The sequence below is a fragment of the Brassica napus genome, chromosome A2, assembly GCF_020379485.1.
Source record: "Brassica napus cultivar Da-Ae chromosome A2, Da-Ae, whole genome shotgun sequence".
In the NCBI taxonomy this organism is placed as follows: domain Eukaryota; kingdom Viridiplantae; phylum Streptophyta; class Magnoliopsida; order Brassicales; family Brassicaceae; genus Brassica; species Brassica napus.
Genome location: NC_063435.1, coordinates 3,631,790 through 3,658,096, shown reverse-complemented (window position 1 = coordinate 3,658,096; position 26,307 = coordinate 3,631,790). Strand labels below are relative to the sequence as shown.

The 26,307-nt window shown below is 34.4% G+C and overlaps 3 protein-coding genes and 1 long non-coding RNA gene across 8 annotated transcripts; 1 reads left to right on the top strand and 3 right to left on the bottom strand.

Annotated features, from left to right (window-relative positions):
- The first annotated feature begins 1,626 nt into the window (after nt 1-1,626).
- On the top strand, nt 1,627-4,487 carry LOC106385981. Of its 5 annotated transcripts, none has more exons than XM_048749991.1 (9): nt 1,627-1,645; nt 2,106-2,170; nt 2,405-2,905; nt 2,976-3,135; nt 3,211-3,493; nt 3,599-3,671; nt 3,762-3,852; nt 3,939-4,018; nt 4,101-4,487. In XM_048749991.1, the coding sequence occupies exons 2-9, from the start codon at nt 2,108-2,110 to the stop codon at nt 4,296-4,298; spliced, it is 1,449 nt and encodes a 482-aa protein (XP_048605948.1). In that variant the 5' UTR covers nt 1,627-1,645; nt 2,106-2,107; the 3' UTR covers nt 4,299-4,487. The 5 variants fall into 5 exon arrangements, with proteins under 5 accessions (XP_048605948.1, XP_013681340.2, XP_022556099.2 ...); XM_013825886.3 differs by lacking the exon at nt 1,627-1,645 and adding an exon at nt 1,674-1,808 and having other exon boundaries at nt 2,408-2,905; XM_022700378.2 differs by lacking the exon at nt 1,627-1,645 and adding an exon at nt 1,675-1,808.
- On the bottom strand, nt 4,448-7,923 carry LOC106385972 (protein disulfide isomerase-like 1-4). Its single transcript, XM_013825877.3, has 10 exons — nt 7,325-7,923; nt 6,215-6,510; nt 6,014-6,132; nt 5,852-5,932; nt 5,682-5,771; nt 5,525-5,599; nt 5,391-5,459; nt 5,106-5,321; nt 4,968-5,027; nt 4,448-4,876 (listed from the first exon to the last, which is right to left on the bottom strand). The coding sequence occupies exons 1-10, from the start codon at nt 7,867-7,869 to the stop codon at nt 4,664-4,666; spliced, it is 1,764 nt and encodes a 587-aa protein (XP_013681331.2). The 5' UTR covers nt 7,870-7,923; the 3' UTR covers nt 4,448-4,663.
- Nucleotides 7,924-9,513: 1,590 nt separating this feature from the next.
- On the bottom strand, nt 9,514-11,233 carry LOC106416895 (probable aquaporin PIP2-4). Its single transcript, XM_013857780.3, has 4 exons — nt 10,851-11,233; nt 10,372-10,522; nt 9,934-10,219; nt 9,514-9,834 (listed from the first exon to the last, which is right to left on the bottom strand). The coding sequence occupies exons 1-4, from the start codon at nt 11,149-11,151 to the stop codon at nt 9,721-9,723; spliced, it is 852 nt and encodes a 283-aa protein (XP_013713234.1). The 5' UTR covers nt 11,152-11,233; the 3' UTR covers nt 9,514-9,720.
- Nucleotides 11,234-22,462: 11,229 nt separating this feature from the next.
- On the bottom strand, nt 22,463-25,658 carry LOC125583322. Its single transcript, XR_007320321.1, has 2 exons — nt 23,908-25,658; nt 22,463-23,817 (listed from the first exon to the last, which is right to left on the bottom strand). It is a non-coding gene; the product is annotated as an uncharacterized LOC125583322 (long non-coding RNA).
- Between the last annotated feature and the right edge of the window lie 649 nt (nt 25,659-26,307).

Below are 26,307 nucleotides of genomic sequence, written 5' to 3'. Positions count from 1 at the left end.
ATTACTTAACTTAATTTAGTTTCATTAACATCTATCAATATATAGTATCATATATCTTCTAGTATGATGACAAAAAAAATCTTATAGTATACTATTATGTGTTTATCCTATATACAGGAAGTATAACAAATAGACAAATAATATAACACTATTATGTTTATAGTTAGAAGGGTAAAACATAAAAACAGTGTTTTTAGCTATTGACTTTATTTCCCACTTACTAGTGTTATATTCTTAAGGCTTATTGAGAATTTGGTTAATCGGCAAAATGCACCCTTCAAATAAGGTATTATATCGACTTTATCTTTCATATTAAAATTGGCATATACAAAGATGTGTGTATAAAACATACAAATTGCATGAATAACTTTTTAAGGTTCCGTATGTTTGTGGTTCTTAGCTTTTATCCACAACATATAATATATGAATTTTAAGTTATATGATGACACACTGATAATATTTTCAAAGTATGAGAGTTATGAGATTTTTACATACAATCTTTTTATATATTCAAAATCAGCATTTGACTTTTTAATTTAAATATTAATTAGTCCTGAGAAGGATTAAACTCAGAATATTTATGTTTGTAGTTATTCGTTATCAAAATATTTATGCGGTCATGATAAAATAAGCAGAATATATACTACTATAATTTCTTTTATCAATTCTCTTTTGTTTTGTTTTCAACCTAAAGCATTCTAACGTGGACTTATAAACAAATAAAACATAGAAAGTGGCAAATCACATCATTATTATCATATTCGTAGTTGTCGTATAGAATAATTATTTAAATGAGATAACTACGCCACCTAAATAAGCACAAACTTCTTCACTCAGGAGTCGTAATCGTGATATAAGAAACTTGGGTCATATCAAAAGCAACATCAAAAAGGAGATTTAGTTGAAATAAGAAAGAAAAAGCCACTATAACACTACACATGTCATACTTACACACAAAATATAATTAAGAAAACGATTGTAGAAGTCGTCTTATTGAATTGTGTGGCACAGAAGCTTAGTAGCACACAATAGTTTGTTTGTGCGATAGGTAGACAATAATTGTTTTTTTCCAAAATACTGTATATCTGTACATTTCTACCGGCTTCTTTTGTTAGGATTATGTGGGTATGAATAATACATTGCCAAATTAAATTGGAAGTCCACAAAATAATTTATATTTTAGAAGAAATAATAAGAAGGTAGTGAAATATAAATACTGTTGGTAAAAAATCCTGTCAATATAAAATTTAAAGTTAGAGGGGCATAATTTAGAAATCAAACGTAGGATATAAAGACTAGTAGTATAAATTTTCACGCATTATCTAAATTAATACTAAACATATTTGTTCTTTCTATATAATGGCAAATATTTGTAGCCAGTAATTTGCAGAAAAATGTTATTTTCTTCACATTATCACATTTAATAAGATTTATAAGCCCAACACTGGTGACTATCCAGAAACAAATTTGAGAATTTACATCAAAATGGCATAAAAATAAAACAGGAAATACTCGTACTGCTTTTTTTTTTTTTTTTTTTTTTTTTTTTTTTTTTTTTTTGGTCAAATACTCGTACTGCTTTAAACAAACAAAATAGTATGAAAATGAGGATGAAGTGGGCAAATCTTTAGAGAACAGCAGTGAGGTAGGCCCCCATCTTTCTCTCTCTCTCTACATGAGAATCATGCTTTTCTCTCTCCTTCCTCATTCTTCTTCCAATTTTCCACTATCTAGTCTTGCCCATGACTATAAGCACCAATCTCGAGAAGATAAAAGAAACAGCATCCCTCCCTCTCTCTTGTTTCAAAGTTAGTTTCTTTTTGGAGTGTTCTGTTTTAAGGGACGTTTCTTTTGTTTCTTGTACTTGTGGGTTTTTGTTTCTACTTGCTGCTGGTAGTGTGTCTAGTCACGCTTTTTCTTCTAACTAACTGTGGAAGCTTGTGACTACTCTGTCATTATTCTTCTGAGCTCTTGTCTGTTTTGTTCTATTGTTAAGGTTTCTCTTCCTCTCTCACACTGCTTTTGTTTGGTGAATAATAATTTTGAGTTTTTGTTAGAATATTAAAAGGTTTGTCTGAAATTCAATCTCTCCTTGTTTGTTATAGTGATGGCTACTGAGGAGAAGCCTCTTGATTCAACCCATGGTGACTTTGCCACTTCTTCAAATCAGGTACATACAACATATGTATATGTATGCAAATATGAATTTTTGAATGAATTAGACATGTCTATAAGAAAAAATTGTGGTTTTGATGATGAGAGCCTTTTTTTGTTTTAATTGCTTGATATGTACAAAATTAGTAATTTTGGAGCAGATCAAATTGTTATGGGAACCTTAGTGTCTGATCAAATTGATAAGTTCTAATAGAACTCTTTTGTTACTTTCATCTTTGTTCTTAACAAGAAGGCAGAAGGATCATATGCTATAACAGAAGGGACTTCTACAAATGTTCAACAATGGAGGAGAAAGAACCTATCTTTGCAGATACCCTCAAGAACAACTGGTCTCTCCCCTGAAGACTCAGTTGTAATCAAAATGCCTCCAACTCCTAGTCCAACTCCAAGAAGAGTGAACTTCTCTTTGACTTCAACTTCTCCTGGTCTTGGTCCTACTTCTTCTTCTGCTGCTGTTCCTCCACGTGGAAAATCTTCCCTGAAGAATCTAATCCCAAAAGCTGGCTTCAAACCAAAAACCTCTCATACCGATATCGAAAAGGGACAAGGGGATGTTGTATATTCTCCTTCTGCATTGCAGGAGAAGGCTTCAATATCGAGATCACTATCACTCTCAAAGCTGTTCACCCCTAGGATCAAGAGAACCTCATCTCTACCTGTGACTCCCATTGTTCTTTCAAAGTCAGAGTCAGCTCATGGAGGAAGCAACGCTGCTCCTCAAACTCCAAGTGTAAGCTTTCTTTTGTATCTTGTGGAAGTATCTTACAACCGTTTAGGTACACTTATACTTGGTATTGCAGTGCAAAGGGAGGGTGCAGATAGCTAGATCTCTCTCTGTGCCTGTTAATGACAAGGAAGCAAGCTTAAGGAGAATGGACTCATTCTTCAGAGTGATTCCTTCCACTCCTCGTGTAAAGGAAGGAGACGTTCTCTCAAATGCATCAGAGCCTGGTAATACCGGTAAGTTCATGGTTCTATCGGTTTTATAACTATATGTTTATTCATTGTAAATATATCTTTTAATGTATTGAACAGAAACATGTGATGCTGATGGAGAAGACATACCTGAGGAAGAAGCAGTGTGTAGGATTTGTTTGGTGGATCTCTGTGAAGGAGGAGAGACTTTGAAAATGGAGTGTAGTTGCAAAGGAGAACTTGCTCTTGCCCACAAAGACTGTGCTCTTAAATGGTTCACCATAAAGGGTAACAAAACCTGTGAGGTTTGTAAACAAGAAGTCAAGAACTTACCTGTGACACTCCTAAGGATCCAAAGCATGCGACTTTCTGGTGTTCATCAGCTTGATGTCACTGGTTACAGGTAAAATAAAAAATACTCATAAAAAGTTTCTGCAAGAAGTTAAAATTTGTTAGACTGTTCAAACATTAGAAACTTTCTTTTGGTTAAATGATTATGTCTCTATAGAGTTTGGCAGGAGATCCCGGTCCTAGTAATCATCAGCATGCTTGCTTACTTCTGCTTCCTTGAGCAGCTCCTGGTAATCCATCTCTACTGTTTTATATAAACAACAATAATCATCAGGATTTAGACATTCATACACAGATTAACAGTAAGTTTCATTTTGCAGGTTGAGAAAATGGGTACGAGTGCAATAGCGATATCACTACCATTTTCTTGTATTCTTGGTCTTCTTGCATCCATGACCGCATCAACCATGGGTATGTACCTTTTTGAACAAAACTTTTTCAATGTGCTTCCTCCTATTATCTGATATGTTTTTGGTTATGGATTGAATGTTGTGCAGTGATGAGAAGATTTGTGTGGATATACGCATCAGTCCAGTTTGCTTTGGTGGTTCTCTTTGCCCATGTATTCTATTCCGTGGTTAGTACTCTTCACCGCTTCTATTCTATAGACTCAAAAGTTGTTGTTGTTGTTATAATTAGATCACTTGGTTTGTAAACAGGTGGAGTTGCAACCGGTTCTTTCAGTTCTTCTGTCAACATTTGCTGGATTTGGTGTCTGCATATGCGGAAGTTCAGTGATGGTTGAGTTTGTTAGATGGAAACGTAGATGGCGAGCTAGAAGTCTAGAGCAGCAGCAGCTGAACCATGCTCAGACGCTGGATGCAACAACCTCTCAGCATCATCCAAATGCCTCGTAGTAGGCAAAGATGAAGCTCATTTAGTTATACAGTAGTTGGTTAAATGTTTGTGGTATGGTTTGTATAAGAAAAAGAAAAGTGGAAAGACTCTTCTTTTGTTTGTCTTTGCCTTCTTTACATTATTGTAAGTTTACAACTTTCCCAATCTCTAGAAATGAAAGGTTTGCAGTAGTATTGGATTTTTATTAATTTGGTTTGTGTTACCACACCTACTTCAGTGTATGACAGTTCTACAAGCTGGCCTTTGAAACCAGATTCAAGAGTTGAGATCGTCTTTAAGTCAAACTAAACATAACCTGATCATACAGTATAACTTTAAGGAGATGTATTTATCTATAACTCATACCCTTTTGCTTAGCTTGGGATCACAATTCGTCCTTGGAATCACTTTCAGTACTCTTTGTGGTGGTGCTCTCAAGCTTCCCTTTGGTCTCAGTAGTTTCTACTTTTGGTGTGGACTCGGCAGCTTTAGGAGATTCAGTTGATGCAGCAGGCTTCTCAAGTTTGAACGGAATCGTTGCGTGTTTCCTCAAAAACTTGTAAAATGCAACCACAGTGCGGTCTGCATCTACCGTTATCTGCTCCACATACAAACAAAGGAAAGACAATTCTTTGTTTTAGAGGGAGTTTAAGAACACAAAACCGTTGAAGCCAAGAAGCAGAACTTACCGGTTCTGAGGAGGTCTTGTTTCCTGCAGGGAAGAAGAGAATTGTAGGGAATCCTTCAGCCTGCAAACAATTTTATGTCAAAACCAGATAAAGAAATCAACTCTTGAGGCTTTGAAGCTTGGAAGGCTTCCAATGTACCTTTGCCTTGGGATGTTCATTGGTTGTTCCATCCATCTTGGCTATAACAATAGAATCAATGCTTCTTAAATGTTTGGCAAGCTTGTTATACATTGGTTCCAGGGCTTGGCAATGCCCACACCATGGTGCATAGACCTCAAGAAGAACATCCTTAGACTCGTCCAGGACAATTTCATCAAAGTTATCTCCAACCACGATTTTCACATCTCCATCATTCTGTATGGACCAAAAAAGTTAAGTCCATTGTTACACGAATGATAAGAAAGAGATAGTTTCTTTCTTTACCTTTTCAGGAATGGGGTCTGACTTATAGAAAGGCTTTAACTTGTCGTTCAAGAACTCTTCCCCAAATATCTGCAAAGAAATTACATTTTTAAACAAACAATCTATAGCCAGTAAAATAAACTTCAAAGAAGTACCTTAATTTTATCTGACTTGATTTCGCCTTCAAAGTAGTGTTTTTGAGGATCTTCATTTCCTGTGAAGGCAACAAGCTAGACACACCAAAAGGATGTATAAATATCAAATGTGCAACTCTTTCAAACCTATAAGAAACAAACAAAAGAAATGACTTACTTTAGGAGCATTGCTACTAGATACACCAAAGTATTCAGCAACTGGCTTCCCATAATCCTCGTTATCCACATCCACAGATACAAAGATGAGCTGTTGCAACAAGCAAAGGGCTTCTTGATGTGAAACAAAGCATATCAAAATAAATTTAAGAGTACATATGTTCCTCCTACCTTTCCTTTAAATAATTTTGCTGCTTCTTCAAACTCTTGAAGAACCTTTTCAGAGCCCTTTTCAGTTGCAAACAACAACAACTGCAAAGAGAACATATATGTTTTGTTCATGTTAGTAAATTCACTAAGCCAATCTTCAAATTTAAGAAACATTTGACACACCTGCTTCTTGATTGCACTCTCAAAAATTTCCTGGGAGCTCTCTGGGGTGAACACAGTGACCAAAGGAAGCTTGTTGGCGGACACAAAACTAACTAGACCCGACTTAACAAACTCCCCATCTGCAGATTCATAATCACCAAAATAAAAAATAAACAAAACAACACTAAATCAAATGACATAGTAAAGGTTTAAAGAACCAACCAAAATGGCTAATCTTCTCCTCTTCTCTCTTAACTAAGACAAGAGCAGGCCGTTTAGACTCCGGATCAATATGAAACATCTTGGCCACATCAGGGTTCACTGTTTGGTAGAAGTTCACATCGTCTTCAGCTTTGGAAGCAGCAGCAAGCTGATCGTGCTCAACACCAACCAAAGAGTTCAAGTAACCCAAGACGACTTTGTTCCCAGAAGTCAACACTTTCTCAGCATCATCTAACGTCGTCAAGTTATACACACTTGGACCTATCTTCTTCTTCACCCACGTCACTATTGTCTCTCTAAAATCACAAAGCAGTAAGCTTTAAACAAATCCAACAAACGCCACAGTAATACAACTCACACTAAAGACTTGAACTTTCAATACAATTCACACTAAAGATTTGAACTTCTTTTTTTTTTTTTTGGAAAGAATGTTAAATTAATCACCCAAAAAAAGATTTTTTTATAATGACTGTTGCTTGAGCTTTAAGTTTGAGCCAAAGGATCTAGTTTTACATCAAAAACCAACGAGACTTTATCTAAGCGAGAACCATGTTTCCATGGCTTAACCATTATACTAAAGATTTAAACTTTCAATTACAAATCAAATCACACTAAAAAAAGATTTGAGCTTTCAATACAACTCACACTAAAGATTTGAACTTTCAATACAAATTACACTAAAGATTCAAACTTTCAATACAAAAACACTAAAGATTTGAACTTTTAAATCAAAATACACTAAACATTTGAACTTATAATACAAGATCACACTAAAGATTTGAACTTTTAATAGAAATAACTCTAAAGATTCAAACTTTCAATACAACTCACACCAAAGATTTGAACTTCCAATACAAAAACACTAAAGATTTGAACTTTCAAATCAAATCACACTAAAGAGCTGAACTTTCAATACAATTCACACTAAAGATTTGAACTTACTTGGTCAAATACAAGTGTAAGATTTGAACTTTCAATACAAATCACTTTTCTTTTGGTCAAACAAATCACATTAAAAATTTGAAGTTTCAATTCAATTCACACTAAAGATTTGAACTTTGAATACAAATCACAATAAAGATTTGAACATTTTAGTTTCATATGACTTACTTGGTCCTTCCTCCAGTGTAGGGTTTGTGCTCACCATCTACGAAGAAGAGAATAGTGGGGAAGCCCTGAACGCTATACTGATGAGCGAGCTCGTTCTCCACCGTAGCATCAATCTTAGCCAAAACGACGCCGTCCCCTTTAAGCTCCGTGGCAGCTGCTGCGTACTCGGGAGCAAGAGACTGGCAATGACCACACCACGGCGCGTAGAACTCAACCATGACGTACTCGTTGTTCTCGATCACGTCTGTGAAGTTACGCTCTTTGATGACCACAACGTCTTTCTCGTCGACTTCCGGCGCCGGGAAGGGACCGGAGTCTGGGCTGGCTAGATCGTAGAAATGTTCTCCGTCTTCTTCTTCGTCGTCGTCTCCTCCGTCGAAGTCGTCGGTAAGTGGCTTAGAGGGAGCTTTGACTTCTTCGGTGAGGTCTTCGAGGAAGCTGAGATCCTCCTCGTCGTCTACGTCTGCGGAGAGAGAAGGAGAAACGGCGGAGAAGATGAGAAGAGCGGTGAGAGAGAGGAGGAGGAGGAAAACGCGGGACGCCATTTTGTTTTAGTGCGAAACTCTGATCGATCACACTGAGAAGACAAGACAAAGGTGGTTTTTTAAGTTGACTGTAACGTCGTCGTTTTCGTTGGAGTTTGAGTTTATTACGGCAAGTACTTATTTCGTTGACCACGTTTAATGGGCTCTCTACCAGAATTTAGTAACTGAATCCAAACTGAATAATATTTTTTTCTGACAGCAACTAAATTTTATTTAAGGGGTTTACATTTAATTTATAAATGCATGAAGGAGTATTAACGGAATATTACTAAAACGATTGATTTTAAAGTTTATTCTATAGTTTTTAATAATCAGCATGATTTATTGGCCCTCGTTTTTGGGTTCGACTGATGAAAATTTACTTCCTTATGTATCTGCTTCTACGTTAGATGTCTTTGAAAAGGTGAAGAGGAAAACGATGGCAAGTTTTGTTGGTGGTTTATTGTCAGCGAGAGATATCTTGGGTGAAAAAAAATCGTAAGCTGATATGGAGAGAAAGCAGATAGGTTTGAATAAGCTGGACCATGAACAAGTCTGCTTCCTGCAATGGACACACATATAAGCAATGAGAAAGGTATGTCATGTTTTTCTTCTCTGCGATATCTGTTAATGTTTGGTTTGGTTTTGTTTGTTGTATGTGTGTGTTTGTGGGTTTTATCTGTTTAATAGATGAGATAGTTCATAGTTTTTTTTTTCGTCTATTGAGATAGTTCATAGTTGTTGCTTGATTTTTTTTGTGCACCAAACTCTTATATTACATTAAACATCTGACAAGTTTGAACGGTTACAATCAGAGATAAACTCGACAGCTAAACAACAAATTAAAATTACTACAGCGATACGAGTGGCAAAAGTGTTAAAAGAGTGAAAATACCGGTAAACATGCTTCACTTGAAAAGCTGAAACTGATATTCTCAAGAATATACTAACGTGGGGATAAGGATCGGCGAAAAAAGACCCTAATAAAAGGGTTTGAAGATGGTCGGCCACCACCAACACTGGTGATAAGGGGCTCGCCTTTGTTTCAGTGATTAGAGACCATAGAAACAATGGAGGAGGAGAGTGTCTGAGGTTCCCAATGGAACTGTGTCGAAGGTGGAAAAAATTGTATGATTGTACAATGAATAACAAAAGAAGAAAGGGTCTTTCGAATGAGTGAAGAAAAGTCATGAAAACCAATTTGGTTAATGCAGTTATTTTTGTTTGTTTGTTGATTTTCACTCTTTTGTGGAATCTCCCTCGAATCATTTTGATTGACATTGTTTATATATGGTCTATATATAGATCAAATAAGTTATAAATTTGTGACACTCTTCTTGTGTTTGTATACTTTATTCATATCTATTGATTCTCAAGAAATTAGGATAACCTCATTGGTAATCTCTTTAGTAAAGTTCTTATAATTAAATTAAGAGAAATTACTTATAATAACTCTAATCATACATGTAATGACTAAACTAACTCTTATAATTTTATAATTACTAGAATAACACATCTATCCAGCAAAGTTACACAAACACCTTTGTTCATTCATTTATTCATCCAACTTTTTGTTACTTGAAATTTAAAATAACAAATGATACAGGTAGCTTACAAATGAAATTAACGTTAACTCTACTCAATGAAAAAAAAGGGAAATTGAGATTTATCTTAAAGCAACATTAATTAAAACCAGGTTTGCGACCAATGGGAAAATTCCAAGAAATTATAAAAACAGAACATATAAATAAATAAAAGATACAGGTAGCTTACGCTTCTTTTTTTTTGAACTTTAGGTAGCTTACGCTTAATACAGGTAATCATCATCATTTTATGAAAGATTAACTTGTGGCTTAATTCAAACAATTCAAGTTAAGCAGAGCTCCTAAAGGAGCCAAGAGATTTAATTCCAGCCGCTCGTAGAACAAACTGATGGTATAACGCAGCCGCCGCTGCTCCGATCATCGGTCCCACCCAAAATATCCACTGCTCAAATAAATAAGATAAAATAATTAAACATCATTAATTTCATTTGTATTTTAACTGATAGAAAAACGTATCCATATAAAAAGGTTAATGACGTACTTGGTCGTCCCAGGCCTTTTCTTGGTTGTAGATAACTGCGGCTCCGAAGCTACGGGCCGGGTTGATTCCAGTTCCGGTGATGGGGATGGTGGCTAAATGAACCATGAAGACGGCAAAACCAATGGGAAGTGGCGCCAAAACAGGAATATGAGAGTCACGTGCACTTCGCTTCGGGTCGGTGGCAGAGAAGACGGTGTAGACAAGGACAAATGTTCCGATGATCTCGGCACCTAGTCCGGTACCTTTGTTGTAGCCTTCCGCAAGCTGGTTGGCTCCACCTCCATATCTAGTGTTATTAACAATTTTGTTAGTTAATAAAAATCGTAATCATATATTAAAGCGATATCTAGACGGTTTGACTGGCTGATGCTTAGACAAAATAATAATTGATCGGCTCTTTTAAAATCTGGACGCATGAGTGTTGAGACATGATGGAACCTGTTGTAGTAAGAACTTTGGAACGCTTTAACCAGACCGCAACCGCAGATGGCACCAAGGCACTGAGCCACAATGTATAACACTGTCCTCACAAATGACACTTTTCGAGCTAAGAACAGTCCGAACGTCACAGCCGGATTTATATGACCACCTATAAAACACCAACGACACAAATAAATTAAATAATCAACTTAAAATGTAAGGTTGATCTTGATTTAGATAAGGCGCCGACCCGAAGTTACTCATACCGAACTTATCTAAAACTAATTCAAACTGAACAGGAAAATATATATGATAACCTAAAAGTGATATGTATTCGACAAAACACTGAAATTAAAACTGTACCAAAGAGATCTATATAAATTTATGTCAATACAATTAATATATTTTGATGTATTTGCTGTATAAACTATATCATATTTCTCTTTATTTGTTATGTGACAATCTATGTACCGTGACTGGAGCGTTAGTATACGTACCGGAGATACCGGCGGTACAGTAAACGAGAACAAAGATCATTCCACCGAAAGCCCACGCAATCCCCAATATCCCAACACCGCCGCAGTCAGCTCCTCCGGCGCTTGCGTCGGTCTGAGCTTTGTACCCGATTACGGTGAGGATTGAGACGTAAAGGAAGAGAAGTGTAGCCACAAACTCAGCTATGACCGCTCTATAGAGCGACCACTTCCCAAGCTCCTCCATGTCAAACAATGGGGCCGGGGGTGGATCCTGGTAATCCCTCGCTGCTCTTCCCTCTTGCACCTCCAAGTCCTTCGCCATGGCCAAAGATGATGATGAGAGGGAGAGAGAAAGATAAATGAGTTTTAGTGTTTGTTGTAGCTCTTGGGTTTAATTGTGTGTGTATATATACGCAGACTGTGCAAAGGTTCGGCATAAGTACATCATAAGACAGATCATTTTTGTGGTTATATAATCATGTGTACAGTTAAGTATATATTATATAATATTATAAATAATTATGGATGGAATCATATCAAATCCGTATATGCCTCAAATGAGCTGGTGGTATATTTATGCGGAACATCTCAAATTTGCTATCACTTTGTAAATGTTATGAAGGAATGATTTTCATAATTGCATGCAGCATTATGTTTTAACTTTCTGAGTTTTGATATTAATTGGTTTATATATCAACATTCGTTTATGTTTTTTATAAACTAGGTATGTTGGATTTAATTTCAGTCTGGTCGTATTTGGGGGATTGGTTAGGGGCATTTAATGGCTAAACTCCTATTGGAATATCATATAACAAAAACCAATGTTTTTAAGAACCATTCTAAAACTTGGATAATCTTAGACTTCCGTATCTTATTTCATAGCAATTGTTGACTTTGATTCTTTTCCATTTGTAATCAACTTGTCACATGTTTTGATAATGAAATCTTCTCTAGAGCATTATTGGTTTTATAGTGGTTTCCATGGTCCATAGACGTCTTGGTATTGACGATAAATTCATTAAGATTTGTATACAGCTATGATGATTCACTATACAATCACAATGACCACTGCAAACTATACCAAAACTAACCATAGAAGTTATAATGGACAATAACTGGCTTAAAATATCAGACAACCGCCAACATATTTGCTGGACGTTACATTTTGATGAGACCTACAAAACATCCGAAAGTGACTTAAGTAGCTACTCAACAGATGCAAACAAAGTTTAAACAAAGAATATATAGTTAATGACGTTGAATTACATAAAGGAAATAAACCCTGGATTACCACGAGGGAACTATTGTTGAAGAATGACTACCTTTGATAATGACAAGTTGCTTACATGCCATTATTATTTTTCACGTTAAATAACCAAGGTGTTCGAAATCAATTAAAATCCAGTAAAACCATAAACCAAATTCTTTATGAGATTTTTGTTGATGGTTTTGTAGTTTATTCTCCACACGAACACTCACCAACGAGAAATCATCGCATTCTTTCTATTCCTATATTGTAACTTGCACAACTTATATTTCTTTATTTTTCCTTTCTCTGAGCTTCTAATTTCATTGATACATTACATACTAAAGAATAAGGAAGCAAATCTTCGTTTTTTTAACGTGTGATTAATTATAATATTACAACGATGAGAAATATTACATAAACGAATCTAGAGCCGGCAATTCTACCATCATATGAGAATGCACGTCTGACTGCATCACTCCGAGTCTCTCTATGAGATCTATGTTCGATGATACGTCATGCACCATGCTAAATACCTCTTGTAATTTTTTTCTCCATAATATGTATAATTTGCGTTTTCTAGGATTTGAACCTCAGACCTCATGGTATAGAATCATTAATGGACCATTAGTTAAACCACTGGACTAAGGGCTTCCACAAACAAATCCTCGTTAAACACAAAAAAATTTCTTCAAGTAAACAAATTAGTCGAGACTGTACAAAAATACATTCATATATTCCTCTATCTCCAGAGTCTCCACTAATCTTTTTTTTTGAAAAAACCACTAATCTATGTTGATAAAAATAAATAAATACAAAGAGAAAAAAAATTTTACATCAAAAATTAAGGGCAGACAAACATTTTATATAAAACATTATATAATCTAGTTTTTTTTTTTGCTTAAAGGCGTTCAAATATAAAAAGAAAAAAAACTTGTTTTTTTTCAAAAAGAAAGGAAACTAGGGACAAAGATTTTTTTCTAAACATATACGGACATTAAGATAGTTAAACTTTTTGTATCCATAATCACAAACGGACATTTATTACCTTTTAAAATTATACAAGATAGTTTTCACAATTAATATAGCTTCATTTTTAGTACCTTTGTCTATATTATCCCTAGTTAATTTTATTGAAACTACTATTGAAGAATCTTGAACTGCAAAAGTTAAAAAATAGATAGCCAAAATTAAATTAAAAATAAAATGTAAAACAGATTTCATATCTTTTTTTATAAGACAAAGAATTCAAACCTAGCAACATCCCTAATATATTAATTGGAGAGCATAACAACATTTTTTATAATAACGTGTCATCACTACGATAATTTTTGGAATCTTTAGAAAAATTAGTTGGTTCATCTGAATTTATATTATATTTTTTATTAAACTAAATATAAAATTGATTAGTAGTGTACACAAAACATTTTTATTTATTTCCTTAAATAAAAATTACGGAATTATCTAATATGATTAACATATATATGATAATTAATAATTTTCAATAATAAATATTTGATATCAATTTTTGTATTTTTCATCATTTTTTTTTAATTTTATATGCTTAAAATAAACTAAACAATCACATTAATCATATAATAAAAAATTATATTTTTTCTTATATGTTATATTTTGAATTTTTTTAAATGACTATAAGTTACTAATATTGTTAAAACTCTGACATTAATAAATTTGTGATGAGTAGTTTAATTTTTTTTGTTATAACAAGATACAAATGATCATAAAATCATATGAAAATTAAACTATATACTATATAAAAATACATAAATATGTTAATTTCAAAATTTTCATTGCAAACATATTGAGACCTTAATATTTTAGTTTTGAAGTTTTATTGAATTTTTTTAAATGATTATAAATTACTAAAATTATTAATAATCTCACCCTGAAAATTTTGTGATTAGTGGTTTAATTTTGTGGGTAAAAAATATACAAATGTTAATAAAATTATATGAGTATGAAGCCTCAATTAATAAGTATCCATATTAATATATACTATATATATATATATATATATATTTGTTCATATAATTTAAATTTAATTATATAACATATAAAATAAATCTAATAATTTTATTTATTTATTTACCAATAAAAAAATATTGTTAAAAAACAAGAAATATTATTTTGATTTATGTTATTATTATAATTTAATTATATACATAAAAATTACTCACTTTTCTATTATTCAATATATTTATTATTTCATGACATGTAATAAACACAAAATAAATAATAATATGTAAAATTGATTTGTATATATAATATTTTCCGCATCTTCATGTTGCGTAAGGCGTAGATCTTCACCTAGTTTGGTATATTATAAGTACATTTTTCGAATTATATAATTACGGATGGGAGACACAGAGGTGTCTTAAAATTGTATGATTATTGGAAGATAAATTTGTTTTAAGTCGTCCAACTAACCTTCCATTTAGGCATTATATTGTGTTTGCATAAACTAAGTTGGACCCTTAATTAAATATTTTCAATTGCAATGTCAAATTTCATCTCGTTATTTATTTTTCTTTATCCAATATTCTGTTAAACTAGTCCAACATGTTCCATTAAATGAAAGTTATCTAGAAATAATTGAATTCACGTCTAACAAGATGATCAAACTATATACAATGGCTGAACCATCCCTAGTGTCATTAATTAATTATGTGGTCCAACTAAGATGACTTGGATATTAAACTCAAACATAATTTAAGATATATTTATATATGCACGTTTTTATTACAAATATTAATCATTTTTAACAGTAAGTTATATTAATCACTACAAGAAAACACAAGTTTTACGAGGGCAGTTTTCCTCGTGACTTCGTCGTAAAAGCAGTGTTACGAGGAATTAGCGAGGAAACCCGTTTCGTCGTTATACGTTTGTCGTAACGCATATATCCTCGCTAATTCGTCGTAACATAGCGAGGAAATAATTTCGTCGTAAAAGCAAAGAGGAATATTTCGTCGTAAAGACCACGTAAAGCTTCCACGTAAGGACGTCGCTAAATTTCCTCGTAAATACCACGAAAGACGTTCCTCGTAAAACCCACGTAAATAACTCGAAAGTAAATACTCGTAAAGTAAACGTAAATACCTTGATAGCTTTCCTCGTAAAGACCACGTGAACTTTCCACGTCATTTCCTTGTAAACAATTCCTCGTAAAAACCTCGTTAAGCTTCCACGTAAAGAAGTCGCAAAATTAGCTACGAATTTACTTCGTTTCGTTATTTTACAGAAATATAAAAAATTATAATTAAAAAATAATTTAAATAATTTAAATTATTAATAAAATTAAAATTCTAAAAAAATCAAAACCAAAATATTTTATATATAAATAAATTTTGAATTCATAATACAAGAACCGAAATTAAAAAGAACTAAGGGTCGTGAATCGCCCGATAGAATTCATCACTCCTCGCCGTTACATCCGCCTCGGTATGTGTGTCGGATGTTGACTCGCCTGGAATAGGATTTCGTTGTCGCATGGTCATCGGGGGAGGAGGAACCGATGGTCCTCTAGAAGAAGGAGACCCAAAGACTCTCTGAGTGTACTGAGTCTCGGGGACAGTCTCTTGTCCCGAAGAACCGGGAGCTGATGAAGACGACGGGTCTAAACGATTACCCGGCTCACCGAACATCTCTCTGTAATGGGCAGTAAGTCTACCTTTTCGAACCTGAGAAAAAAATTTAATTTTTTAAATTTTCGTCAACAGTATATTTTCCAACATTATCCACCTAATCAACACTAAATAACATAAGATCCGTAAACTTATCTAAATTCCCTATACTAACCACCTAATCTACCTAAACTAACCAAATTAGAGAGGAATTAGAGAGGCTTACCATTGCAACGAAACAGGGAGGAAGTGGAGAGGAAGTAGAGAGGAAAGAAAGAGTGAGCGCTCGGGGTGTATATATAAGATTACATTCCATCGCAAATTCCTCGTAATTTTACGACGAATTACAGAGGCCCGTGTTTTTTTTACGACGAAACAGCGAGAGATTACAAAGGCCCGCGTTTTATTATACGAGGAAGTTACGAGGAATTACAAAGGCCCGTGTTTTTTAGGTACGAGGACGTTACGACGATTTTGCTTACGTGGAATTACCGAGGAAAGCTTCCCTATAAATATACCCGTAACTCTCCTTCTCAACCCACACCCAAACTCCCAAATCACACCCTATCTCACATCATACTCTCAAATCCAATCCTATTCAAATTATAAAAATTTGAGAAAAAAAGAAGAGAAGATGATATTGGAATTTATGTTGGTGAGACTTAAGTAATATAATTGCTGGAAGTCTTGCCACATGTAAATCCAGTATATTTCTTCTTTTTCTTTTTTTTTCTAGTTTTTACAGTACGAGGTGTTTACGACGATTTTGGTTACGTGGTATTTACGACGAATTTGTCCTACGTGGTATTTACGACGAATCTCTCCTACGTGGAATAAACGAGGAATTTGTCCTACGTGGTATTTACGACGAATTTGTCCTACGTGGTATTTACGACGAATCTCTCCTACGTGGAATAAACGAGGAATTCGTCGTAAGTTCGACGTCAACATACGAGGAATTAACGAGTATTCCGTTTAAATCCCTAAAATCCGAAACCCCAAACCCCATATTCCTTATCTTCTACTTCATATATTCCAAACCCTATCTTTATTTTCATTCCAAACCACAATTCCCTATCTTCTAATTCATATATTCCAAACCACAATTCTCACTTTTACTTATTCATAAAACAAACTCCCACATTTTCTTATTCACAAAACAAACTCCCACATTACCTTATTCATAAAACAAACTCTCACATTACCTTATTCATAAAACAAACTACACAAAATCGAGTATATTTCTTCTTTTTCTTTTTTTTCTAGTTTTTACAGTACGAGGTGTTTACGACGATTTTGGTTACGTGGTTTTTACGACTATTCCGTCCTACGTGGAATTAAAGTGGGCCGCGTTCATCATTTATTTTACGTGGTATTTACGACGAATCTTTCCTACGTGGTATTTACGACGAATTTGTCCTACGTGGTATTTACGACGAATCTCTCCTACGTGGAATAAACGAGGAATTCGTCGTAAGTTCGACGTCAACATACGAGGAATTAACGAGTATTCCGTTTAAATCCCTAAAATCCGAAACCCCAAACCCCATATTCCTTATCTTCTACTTCATATATTTCAAACCCTATCTTTATTTTCATTCCAAACCACAATTCCTTATCTTCTAATTCATATATTCCAAACCACAATTCCCACTTTTACTTATTCATAAAACAAACTCCCACATTTTCTTATTCACAAAACAAACTCCCACATTACCTTATTCATAAAACAAACTCTCACATTACCTTATTCATAAAACAAACTACACAAAATCGAAAATACATCAATCGGATTCATCGACATTCTCGTCATCACTAGAAATGTCTTCATTTTCATTAAACTCGTCTTCAACAGCTTCCTCTGTGGCATCATCGGTAAGATCTTCGTACTCGTGATTATGCGGATCAATGAGAAGGATGTCATCAATTTCTTGTTCAGGTTCCCCGACTTCATTTATCTGTTCTTCTTGCAATGGTGGTTCTTCTCCACTGATGATTCGTCCTCGAGGTGTTACTTTGATCACTACTAACCAATTTATACCCGAATCTCTCATCCGAGAGTATGGAAGGAAGCTAACTTGGTCTGCTTGTGAAGCTAAGATGAAAGGCTCGAATTTGTTGTACCGTCGTCCACCGTTGACATCAACTACACCGAATTTGTTAGACCGAACACCTCTGTTGACGACGGGGTCGAACCATTCACATTTGAAGAGGACGCATTTCAGCTTCAGTATCCCTGGAAATTCGACTTCAATAATCTCCGTGTGTCACTTACAAAGTTGGTGGATTCAAAATTAATTAGGTGCAAAAAAAAAAACGTGTGTCACTTACAAAGTTGGTGGATTTAAAATTTCCTCGCTAAATCCAAGTAAATAGTTTCCTCGTAAATAAGACGCGAAGTTTACGTCCACTTTACGAGGAACGTACGTGAAACATGATATCATCGTTATTTCCTCGTAAATGACACGTCACATTACATCGACTTTACGACGAACGGTTTTTGTCGTTAGTTTACGAGGAAATAACGATGATACCGTTATTCACGTAAAATCCTCGTAAAGTTGACGTAAACTTACGAGGGTTTTTTTTCCTCGTTAATATTCCTCGTTAAGCTTGAGTTTTCTTGTAGTGAATCTTGTATTCATATATGTGACATTAATGTGGAAGAGATTTTTTTTTTTTTTTTTTGAAACACAAACTTTCATTAAACTCAAATGCAAATGCTACAAAGCCAAGAGAGAATTAAACATCTTCTTGTGGACAATTCATGAACTACAATAACAATTAAAAATAGGCATGATAAATCTTCATATGAAGTTGACAGCGAATTCAATACCAAGTTTGAATGCGTCGATAAAGCTTCCACGACAAAGTCGGACAGCTGAGAGATAGTCACAAGTGACGTTGAGAGACAGTCCTCACCAACGAGAAAAACCGAAGTAGTCTCGATTGCACCTTCAGGCCCCGTACGGACCGCTCCACAAGGTAACAAACCGGTGAGTAAACTGCAACTAAAACTCGGAAAAGAAACCGAGAAATTTTCTCCAATCATAGAAGGGAGACATGGTAGTGAAGTTCTCTCCACAACAGAAGAGGAGGTGAGAGTAGTGCGCCGAAAAACTGACCTTACTAGCTTTTGATGGCTCAGAGCTGGACGCCGGAGTGGATTCCCACCTACATCGGACGCCATTTTCATAAACAGATGGTTCAAAACTGGACGCCGGAGTGGATTCCCACCTACATCGGACGCCAAATTTACAAACCGTTGTAATAGAAGGTATGTTTGCGGTGGTTGGTGGCATGGATCTTCAGGTGATCGTTTTAAACCGAGTTTAAACTGTCTGAAGGGTGGAGGAGGCCAGGCATGGATGATGGAGTGGGGAAAAGGGATGTCGCTGGAGGATGCTTGTCTTCTCAAACTTATAAGGAACAGATCTGGTCGTCGGAGTGGAGTCCCACCTACATCGATCGCCGGATTAGCGTAAATTGTTGAGAGCGGAGCAGGTGAATTGACGCTAGACCCAACTCTTGTGAGACTCAAACCATCTAACGAGACAACAAAAACTTCAAGAGTCCTCGGCTTGAGTATAGTTGAAACGAAGAGGTTCCACGAAAGAGCCACTGAGGGATGAGAGACCGACAGAACCAGAAGGTTCTTGGGATCTGCCAAAACGAGCTCGAGTTGGGAGATGAACGGCACAATGACGGTGAAGGTTTTGGATTGTGTATAGGTCGGAGGGAGAGCACGTTCTTCGCCGCAATAGGAGAGACAGCCACCACCGCAAGATGTTAACGGCATGGAGATGGTGGTCGAGCTTCGTGAATCCCAGTCTGGTCGAAGGGTAAGAGCACAGACACATGTACATGTTACCAGATCCGGTCGATAAGAATAGTGAAAGCCCATAAGTGGAAAATGGATACCATCCACAGATCTATACTCCAAGAGCAGTTGAAAAGCAGAGCCAACAACGTGAACATATTCTAAATCGAGACATGTTTGGGGAGAGGGGAGGTCACCGGAGCTTGTCTCCGATAACCTGAGAGCAGCAGTGGCGAGAGAGTCCTCTCGATTCGATTTTGGAGAGACGACCCACCAGCTACGGCGAGACGCCGTGAGGACTGTGAAGAAGACGAGAATCCGAGGTGCTTGTCTCCGGTAAAAGATCTGTTGAGAGTCCCTTCCTCCGCTGAGCATAACGTTACGAACTCGTATCAAAAGAGGAACGAAGTGAGCAATGGACAAAGAGATAACGGTAGAGAGAAGCAGCGTTGTCAAGGGTGGCCAGCGCCGGCGAGAAAACGCATCACCGGCGCCGGAAATCATGGATCTGCGAAGCGTCTCGACTCCCGTGCCTGGGAGTGTTTTTCAAAATTCAAAGAATTCTCTTTTTTTTGGTTATAATGAATCTAAATTCCAAAAATAATGTGGAAGAGATATCTTAGAATATTATTTACTATTTACTATACATATCTAAATAGAGTTCCACACTAAAAATACTCTCTTTGTTCCTTATAGATCCATTTTTTAGAAAAAAAATTGTTTCCAAAAAATACATTTTTTTACATTTTCAATACATTAATTAATAAAAAATTATGTTTTTCAAAAAATACAATTGTGTTTAATAAAATTTCATTGATTAAAAGTTATTAAGAATTGTTAATTAAGAAAAACAATGTATTGGAAAATACGATTTTAAATATTTTTTTAATAATTATGAAAAAACTATAACATGGATTTTTAGGAACGGTGGGAGTATTAGGAAATGACAATATTGTAATGGTTATGTAACTAATAAGCATATGAAGAATGCCATATTTCGGGTATTGCATTTTAGCGCACAAGCATTTTCTGCATATAACGTTTTGTCGGTGAACACAGTCTCATCCCACCTACTTTTTAATCAATGATTTTAGTAGCTTATCGACTATAAGATGATTTATCAAAAGAATTCTGGTTTCTAATTTTTTGGATTTTATTCTGGTTTCTAATTTGATAGTAGAAGATTTCGACAACTATAAAAGAATATAATAAGAAACTAAAGACAATATTAAAATTGAGAAAGTAACTAATAAAACCTCAATTTAACACTCAGTTATCAAAAGTTAGATTTGAAAACTGAGGAAACTGTTTTTTTTTTCTAAAACACCAAATGCTTATACGATAAGAATGAGATCTCCTGACATGCAATATCCGGACAAACGTTGAACCTGTTATTATATGTTACAATTGCCAGACAATTTCTTCTGTACATAGGAGCATTATCTCACATTGATTTGATCCTGATTTTTCCAAATATTCAATTAACGTTGGACTTACATGCTTGATGCATGCATATATTATATATCTAGTTATATATAGGCTCCGAATGGTAACTGCGGTTTGAGCTGTGCGGGACAAGCAGTTTAACTGTGGTGCGGTTTTAACAGTTATAAAAATGTATAGATATATGGTACATGTAAAGATTTTTGTTATTGTTAATTGCGACGCGGATCGGGACGTTTCGTAACATTCGAAGCCTATAATGTATTGTCATAATCTAACTGTTACATAAATAAAATACTAAGGGTAGAGTACGTCAACGTTAGTAAGCTTGATATCAACGTCCAATAAACTATATTATAATAAACTAGGGTCGATCCGCCCTACGGGTGGGATATATATATATATATTAAACATTAGTTGAATTGGTATATCATATATTTAATATGTATTTGTATTATATGAAATACATATTAGTTTGATTTTTATATGTTTTGGTAACAGCAGACTAATAAAACTATACAGTCATATATATATTATTCTTGTTTGCTTATAGTTATGTATTTTTTTGAATATTTGAGTGTTGATCGTAGGAAGAAATTCTTATGGGTTTTGTAACTAATTATTGACTTTTTCGTAAATATTATGGATGAAATTTAAAAATGATTATTGATTAATATACATGTCCTTATATCAGAAGATGCGATGTACACTTTTTCACCTAGCAATATTATGGGTGTACAATCTATTAATATTATTTTATATTTTTCTACATATGTGAGAATAATTTTTAGTATATCGATTATATATCTACTGAGAATTAGATGTATTGTAATTTAAAAATGTTATAGAAAATCCGACCTTGATTTATGGCCAAACCGATAAATTTGGTGATTCGGCATATAATCCGATTTGAATTTTAGAAAAAAATCATGATTTAAAAACCTGGTAAAATCCACAAAAAAAAATCATTACAACCCGAAGCCCAACTACTGGTTAAGCCAATACATAACTTTTAATTATTATTTTTAATGGGTTTTATTAACTAATACAATATTATATAAAAAATTAATTAATTTAGTAACTCGCAATTTTTTTGGTGTCGACTCGATAACTCAGTAACTCGGTAAGTTGTTCAGTTCAGTATCCGGATCAGGTTTCAAAACAATGGTTATAAAAGATGTTGTGGAGTGATTTTTTTTTGTTAACAATAAAGATATAGTGATTCGGATGAGCAGAGAATGATTCAATTGTTGTTGTCTTAGAATTGTAGTCTTTTTACAACACGTTTATGGTCTTTGGAACTATGCTTTACGGAGCCCATATTTTGAATTTATTTGACTGTCTATATTTTGTTGCTGGATGAGGTGTGGGTTTTTATGGATTTGTGCTGATGTATAATAATTGATATTATGATATGGTTAGAGTTGTGATGTTTTTGATACGGGGTGCTATATAACTGGCTTTATTGGTTTGTTATGTATGGAGTCAATTGATTGTACGTGATTGTATAACAAAATATAGATTGTAATGTGTTCATTAAGTATGAGGGTGACATGTGTTTGACCTGGTATGGATTTATGGAACCTTCCTTTGGTATAATGTGCGCATTCTTGCATCACTGATGAGTTGTTAGATATATTGAACTCTTTTTAGCACTTACCATTCTGAAAGTCTCTTAGTTCAGTTACTGTGACGGCCACTATGTCTAATTTTCTTTCCTCCTTAGTCGTAATCTCACTGTCGTGCCCACACCCATCCCCCATCTGCTCACTTCCTCGAATGTTACGTACTTGAAAAGGCCAACTGCAATGTTCTTGTTATTGTTAAAACAACAATGTGTATATCGCCGATGCTACGGCTCAGTTGTTTATGCTTTCACAGTTTATACAACTTCACTTTCAAGCGCTTTTAAATTATCTGTTTAGGTCATGTATTTGTGTGTCTTTGTTGTGCATTTATTTCAGTTTGTTCTGCCTTTATTCAAGGCTTAAAGCACTGCTTACTTGTTTTTTTCTCATGTTCTTAGGCTGCGGCCTAGTATGTTGCTGTGCATACTGTGTGACAGTGTTTGGAAAGAGATGTTGCCTACAGTGGTGGCCCTGTGGGCCTAAATTTTGTATCCTCACATCAACTGTGAAACGTGTGCTCTCTGATTCTAATTATAATATTATATCTTCTCATGCTCTGCAAACAGTTGCAGGAGAATAAGATAGAGAAGAAGAAGAAGAAAAATAAAAACTGTCTAAAAGACTACGAAATCAAATGCACAAAGCATGGAGACTTTTAAGGATAAGAACGTTCAGAGTCTTAGGCCAGACTCTTTATTCAGAAACTAAGGTAGAAAGTAAAAACTTGCAAAATACTGATCATCCTCGAACTAAAAGTCTTTTGATGTATAATATTCTCAGTAATAACTTTGTAGTTAAGACATAGCAACCTTTGTATTAAATAAGTAACTAATCTTTTTTTATTAGCTTGTAGATTAGAAAAGATAGTTTTTGATTCTGCATAGATCTTTCAAGAACACACACACATATAACAAAGGCAAAAAAGAAACAGAGGACATAACAGAGAATAAAACATAATACGGAGAAATTGGACTGAAGCAGCCACTTATTTACTCTGAGCATTATTACTGTGACTGAACCAGAACCTTCATAAGAAAAAGAGAGAGTAACATCTATACTAAACTTCCTCAAGACGGAAATCCAAAACTCTTTCAAAATGCCAAAAAGCTTAAAGTCTATAAGAACTGTGAAGGAGCTTAAAAGGCTCTCTTTTTTTCTCACTTCTTCTTGATCTTCGATTTTCTTGCAATATCTTTGCCAAATGTCCCTGAAGGCACAATAACACACACACACACACACACTTCAATCCCAGCGAAGAGGAAACAAAATCTAAAAAGGGAGAAAGCGATATGTGAACCTCGAGCCACTCGTCAAGTGATGCGTACGTAGACCTTTGTTCCTACTTCCACCTTTGATACCTTTTTGGTTTTCTGGTAACAGAGGGTATGCACAAAAGCTTGATACGCTGCGTTTCATTTAAGACAGGTGTCGGCCGGACATCACTTGAATTGTTGCGCTGGCATCTGATGTGTACACCCTGGGAGTGATTCAAACTGTATTTTATATATAAAGATAACCATGCTTGAAGTGGGCTATATAATATTTGAAGCATTACAATTCTGGTTTTAGTAAATCAACGATTATATAATTCTCAATGACATTGGAACTAGCGAGAGAAATGACATCACTAATCAGTGCCGGTCCGGATCAATTTGGCGCCTAAAGCACAACCATAAAATTATGCTCCATAAATATAACTAATTTACTGTATTTTTAATATATAATCAACGTACATATTATTAGAACTTAATTAGTATACAAAAATAAATATAAACACACAAACAATTCTTGCAAAATCATTTGATCAATTTTGAATAACCATGTTGCTGTGAGCTTGAATTATTATTCCATTGACAATTCAATTAATTGATTCTTAGTTCTATTTTAGCATTTTTATAACAAAAATTGTATATTATAGCAATACATATGATCAAAATCACCTTAAAATTAACACCAATTAGTTTAAAAAAAATATTAACACCAATTTCATTTGAGAAATGTCTCACAGAATATCAGAACATAGTTTATGATATTTTGCTTTAAGATTTTTGAATTTTTTAAATAATTATAAAGATCTACAGAAAAATAAAGTAACAGAGTAAAGGTGGTACATTGGAGATTGGGAGAACCAAAAAAAAAATATCTCCTTTAAAAATAATTAGGATTTTAAGTAGTTATATAATTTATTAATAATATATCATCTAATGACTAATATAGTTTTGTAATAAAAGTAACTAGGTGTTTTGCCCGCGATGCGGGCTTAAACATTTTCATAAATTTTTGAAAAGTTCTTTGTATACTATACTAGTTATATTGTGTTTTCCAAAAAGAATTCTTGCGATCAATTTAGTATCATCTATGCATTGTCTACTCTCGAATATATAAATATATATATTTCTGAACAATTAAATATTAAAATATTTTAGTGGTATAATTTAAACTTGGGTCTCTAGTCAAAAAACAAAACTTGTTTCCAATTTATGTAAAGAATATTATTTTTTTGAATGAGCAAAGATTTAAGGATGGTTATTGTTTTAAGAAGTGGTATAATTTAAACTTGGGTCTCTAGTCAAAAAACAAAACTTGTTTGCAATTTATGTAAATAATATTATTTTTTATGAATGAGCAAAGCTTTAAGGATGGTTATTGGCAAATAAATGTTTGAGAACTTTAATTTTTTTTTTGAGATTCTACAGCTATAATAGTTTAAGGGTTTTTGAAATATTACTAATTAATTGTTATTGATTCGAAGATTTTCAAATTTCATCAAAATTCTTTATTTATTTGTGATAATAGTTTTTCATTCTATTTTAACAAAATTTAACGTTATTAAAATATAATTTACCTTTATTATTCATAAGATACAACTTTCAAAATAGTTTGGCAATTAAAATAATGGATGTAAGATTTTAAATCTGCTATGTATTTTGTTATTTGAATATCACAGCAGCAAATTACATATCGGTAGAGTTTAGGTTTTTTTAACTTTAAGTTTTGAGATTATTTTTTAGTATTTAGGGTTGGTAGAGTTTTAGCGTTAGATGGGATTTATGGTTAGGTTTAGGTAGGGTTTTAGGGTAAGGTTTAGGCAGAGTTTAAGGTTAGCAGGGTTTAAGGGTTAGGTAGGGTTTAGGGTTAGAAAGGGTTTAGGGTTAGAAAGGGTTTAGGGTTACGTAGGGTTTAGGGTTAGTAGGGTTTAGGGTTAGGAAGGGTTTAGGGTTAGGTAGGGTTTAGGGTTAAAAAGGGTTTAGGGTAGATAGGGTTTAGGGTTAGGTAGGGTTTAGGGTTAGGTAGGGTTTAGGGTTAGCAGGGTTAGGTAGGGTTTAGGGTTACGTAGGGTTTAGGGTTAGTAGGGTTTAGGGATAGTAGGGTTAGGGTTAGGTAGGGTTTAGGGTTAGTAGGGTTTAGGGATAGTAGGGTTAGGGTTAGGTAGGGTTTAGGGCTAGAAAGGGTTTAGGGTTAAAAAGGTTTTAGGGTTAGATAGGGTTTAGGTTAAGTAGGATTTAGGGTTAGTAGGGTTTAGGGTTAGGTAGGGTTTAGAATTAGGTAGGGTTTAGGGTTAGCATGGTTTAGGGTTAGAAAGGGTTTAGGGTTAGTATGATTTAAGGCTAGAAAGGGTTAGGTAGGGTTTAGGGTTAGGTCAGGTTTAGGGTTAGAAGGGGTTTAGGGTTAGGTAGGGTTTAGGGTTAGAAAGGGC